Source organism: Rhynchophorus ferrugineus, unplaced genomic scaffold (genome assembly GCF_030347505.1).
Source record: "Rhynchophorus ferrugineus isolate W39M unplaced genomic scaffold, kcgeb_rfMv2 rfM2, whole genome shotgun sequence".
Classification (NCBI taxonomy): Eukaryota; Metazoa; Arthropoda; class Insecta; order Coleoptera; family Curculionidae; genus Rhynchophorus; species Rhynchophorus ferrugineus.
In genome coordinates, this window is record NW_027472581.1 from 12,110,573 (window position 1) to 12,114,936 (window position 4,364).

The 4,364-nt window shown below is 29.1% G+C and overlaps 1 protein-coding gene across 1 annotated transcript in view; it reads right to left on the reverse strand.

Moving 5' to 3' along the window:
• Nucleotides 1-4,251, reverse strand: part of LOC143190797 (uncharacterized) — a 42,605-nt gene extending 38,354 nt beyond the window's left edge. Inside the window, exons 1-4 of the mRNA XM_076395366.1 lie at nt 4,245-4,251; nt 3,600-3,872; nt 2,652-2,924; nt 1,863-2,183 (exon numbers count right to left, since the gene is read on the reverse strand). Of these exons, the coding sequence (XP_076251481.1) occupies nt 1,863-2,183; nt 2,652-2,924; nt 3,600-3,872; nt 4,245-4,251 (874 nt within the window). The remainder of the gene's footprint in view (nt 1-1,862; nt 2,184-2,651; nt 2,925-3,599; nt 3,873-4,244) is intronic.
• Between the last annotated feature and the right edge of the window lie 113 nt (nt 4,252-4,364).

Below are 4,364 nucleotides of genomic sequence, written 5' to 3' on the forward strand. Positions count from 1 at the left end.
GAGGAGTTTTGTTCTAAAACAATGTCTTTTATATATGGCATTTTTTCATAAAACAACTCGTAGTCGTACGACGAAATATTATTACGACTTAAATCTAAAACAACCAAAGCTTTTTGTACTTCCGACTTGTAGTTAATATTAAAATTCGATATTGAGTTATTATTCAACCATAGGATTTGTAAATTTTCGATTTTGCCGAAATAAGTGTACTCGATACGTTCGAAATTGTTTCTCACCAAGTCCAATACTTCCTAGGAATCTAAACCGATGAAGCTGTAAGACTTAACCGCGCTTATCTTATCTTAGAATGGCGAATTATGTAAATTTTCGATATTCTAAGTATTTGAAATCATTTTTTAAATATAAACATGTATAAAGCTGAAACAAGTAGCTTAGTGAGCGAGTTATTCTTGCAGCTACTAACGAATAATATTATTTAATCGGTTGAAGCGAGACAGTTGTATACCAATCATTTAAATCATCAAAATAAAGCACTAAAATGTTTACTGATTTTGGTGTATATTATCTGGGTTGAGTTTTAACCACCTTTAAAAGGTATGTTATTTGTGATGAAATTAAAATACAGTTATGTTTCCAATATTTTTTATTAAAGCATATCAACAAAAATATACAAAAAAAACAATTAAAAATAAATAATGAGGTAGAAATAAATTGAAATTTTTTCAAAATTTCAAAAGATCAACAAAATAGTGCTAGAAATAATGCAGTGTACAAATAAAAGTGTTTTAATGAAAACAGCTGATGCACAGTCAGTGGACAAATCAGTGGAATTGTGAATATTGTTCTCTGTGGTTGTCGGATACTCTTCCGGACAAATGTCATCAATATAAGTTAAAGTTTCGTTGTAGTCACACCACGACGATTTACATATCGAGACATTTCTATCCTGATAATAGTTGAATATACTGACGAGGAGTTTTGTTCTAAAACAATGTCTTTTATATATGGCATTTTTTCATAAAACAACTCGTAGTCGTACGACGAAATATTATTACGACTTAAATCTAAAACAACCAAAGCTTTTTGTACTTCCGACTTGTAGTTAATATTAAAATTCGATATTGAGTTATTATTCAACCATAGGATTTGTAAATTTTCGATTTTGCCGAAATAAGTGTACTCGATACGTTCGAAATTGTTTCTCACCAAGTCCAATACTTCCTAGGAATCTAAACCGATGAAGCTGTAAGACTTAACCGCGCTTATCTTATCTTAGAATGGCGAATTATGTAAATTTTCGATATTCTAAGTATTTGAAATCATTTTTTAAATATAAATATGTATAAAGCTGAAACAAGTAGCTTAGTGAGAGAGTTATTCTTGCAGCTAGTAACGAATAATATTATTTAATCGGTTGAAGCGAGACAGTTGTATACCAATCATTCAAATCATCAAAATAAAGCACTAAAATGTTTACTGATTTTGGTATATATCATCTGGGTTGAGTTTTAACCACCATTAAAAGGTATGTTATTTGTGATGAAATTAAAATACAGTTATGTTTCTAATATTTTTTATTAAAGCATATCAACAAAAATATACAATAAAAAAACAATTAAAAATAAATAATGAGGTAGAAATAAATTAAAATTTTCTAAAATTTTAAAAGATCAACAAAAGAGTGCTTGAAATAACGCAATGTACAAATAAAAGTGTTTTAACGAAAACAGCTGATGCACAGTCAGTGGACAAATCAGTGGAATTGTGAATAGTGTTTTCTGTGGTTGTCAGATACTCTTCCGGACAAATGTCATCAATATAAGTTAAAGTTTCGTTGTAGTCACACCACGACAATATACATATCGAGACATTTTTTTTATCCTGATAATAGTTGGACATACTGTCGAAAAAATGACAGCTGAAGGAGTTTTGTTCTAAAACAATTTCTTTTATATTTGGCATGTTTTCATAAAACAACTCGTAGTCGTATGACGAAATATTATTAGGACTTAAATCTAAAGCAACTAAATATTTTTGTACTTCCGACTTGTAGTTAATATTAAAATTCGAAAACGAGTTTTTGTTCAACCATAGGATTTGTAAATTTTCGATTTTGCCGAAATAAGAGTACTCGATACGTTCGAAATTGTTTCTCACCAAGTCCAAAACTTCCAAGGAACCTAAACCGATGAAGCTGCAAGTCTTAACCGCGCTTATCTTATCTTAGAATGGAAAATTATGTAAATTTTCGATATTCTAAGTATTTGAAATAATTTTTTAAATATAAATATGTATAAAGCTGAAACAAGTAGCTTAGTGAGCGAGTTATTCTTGCAGCTAGTAACGAATAATATTATTTAATCGGTTGAAGCGAGACAGTTGTATACCAATCATTTAAATCATCAAAATAAAATACTAAAATGTTTACTGATTTTGGTATATATCATCTGGGTTGAGTTTTAACCACCATTAAAAGGTATGTTATTTGTGATGAAATAAAAATACAGTTATGTTTCCAATATTTTTTATTAAAGCATATCAACAAAAATATACAATAAAAAAACAATTAAAAATAAATAATGAGGTAGAAATAAATTAAAATTTTCTAAAATTTCAAAAGGTCAACAAAAGAGTGCTAGAAATAATGCAATGTACAAATAAAAGTGTTTTAACGAAAACAGCTGATGCACAGTCAGTGGACAAATCAGTGGAATTGTGAATAGTGTTCTCTGTGGTTGTCGGATATTCTTCCGGACAAATGTCATCAATATAAGTTAAAGTTTCGTTGTAGTCACACCACGACGATATACATATCGAGACATTTTTATCCCGATAATAGTTGAACATACTGACGAAAAAATCACAGCTGAAGCAGTTTTGTTCTAAAACAATTTCTTTTATATTTGGCATCTTTTCATAAAACAACTCGTAGTCGTACGACGAAATATTATTATGACTTAAATCTAAAACAACCAAAGATTTTTGTACTTCCGACTTGTAGTTAATATCGAAATTCGATATTGAGTTATTATTCAACCACAGGATTTGTAAATTTTCGATTTTGTCGAAATAAGAGTACTCGATACGTTCGAAATTGTTTCTTACCAAGTCCAATACTTCCTAGGAATCTAAACCGATGAAGCTGTAAGACTTAACCGCGCTTATCTTATCTTAGAATGGCGAATTATGTAAATTTTCGATATTCTAAGTATTTGAAATCATTTTTTAAATATAAATATGTATAAAGCTGAAACAAGTAGCTTAGTGAGCGAGTTATTCTTGCAGCTAGTAACGAATAATATTATTTAATCGGTTGAAGCGAGACAGTTGTATACCAATCATTTAAATCATCAAAATAAAACACTAAAATGTTTACTGATTTTGGTATATATCATCTGGGTTGAGTTTTAACCACCATTAAAAGGTATGTTATTTGTGATGAAATAAAAATACAGTTATGTTTCCAATATTTTTTATTAAAGCATATCAACAAAAATATACAATAAAAAAACAATTAAAAATAAATAATGAGGTAGAAATAAATTAAAATTTTCTAAAATTTCAAAAGATCAACAAAAGAGTGCTAGAAATAATGCAATGTACAAATAAAAGTGTTTTAACGAAAACAGCTGATACACAGTCAGTGGACAAATCAGTGGAATTGTGAATAGTGTTCTCTGTGGTTGTCGGATATTCTTCCGGACAAATGTCATCAATATAAGTTAAAGTTTCGTTGTAGTCACACCACGACGATATACATATCGAGACATTTTTATCCCGATAATAGTTGAACATACTGACGAAAAAATCACAGCTGAAGCAGTTTTGTTCTAAAACAATTTCTTTTATATTTGGCATCTTTTCATAAAACAACTCGTAGTCGTACGACGAAATATTATTATGACTTAAATCTAAAACAACCAAAGATTTTTGTACTTCCGACTTGTAGTTAATATCGAAATTCGATATTGAGTTATTATTCAACCACAGGATTTGTAAATTTTCGATTTTGTCGAAATAAGAGTACTCGATACGTTCGAAATTGTTTCTTACCAAGTCCAATACTTCCTAGGAATCTAAACCGATGAAGCTGTAAGACTTAACCGCGCTTATCTTATCTTAGAATGGCGAATTATGTAAATTTTCGATATTCTAAGTATTTGAAATCATTTTTTAAATATAAATATGTATAAAGCTGAAACAAGTAGCTTAGTGAGCGAGTTATTCTTGCAGCTAGTAACGAATAATATTATTTAATCGGTTGAAGCGAGACAGTTGTATACCAATCATTTAAATCATCAAAATAAAACACTAAAATGTTTACTGATTTTGGTATATATCATCTGGGTTGAGTTTTAACCACCATTAAAAGGTATGTTATTTGTGATGAAATAAAAATACAG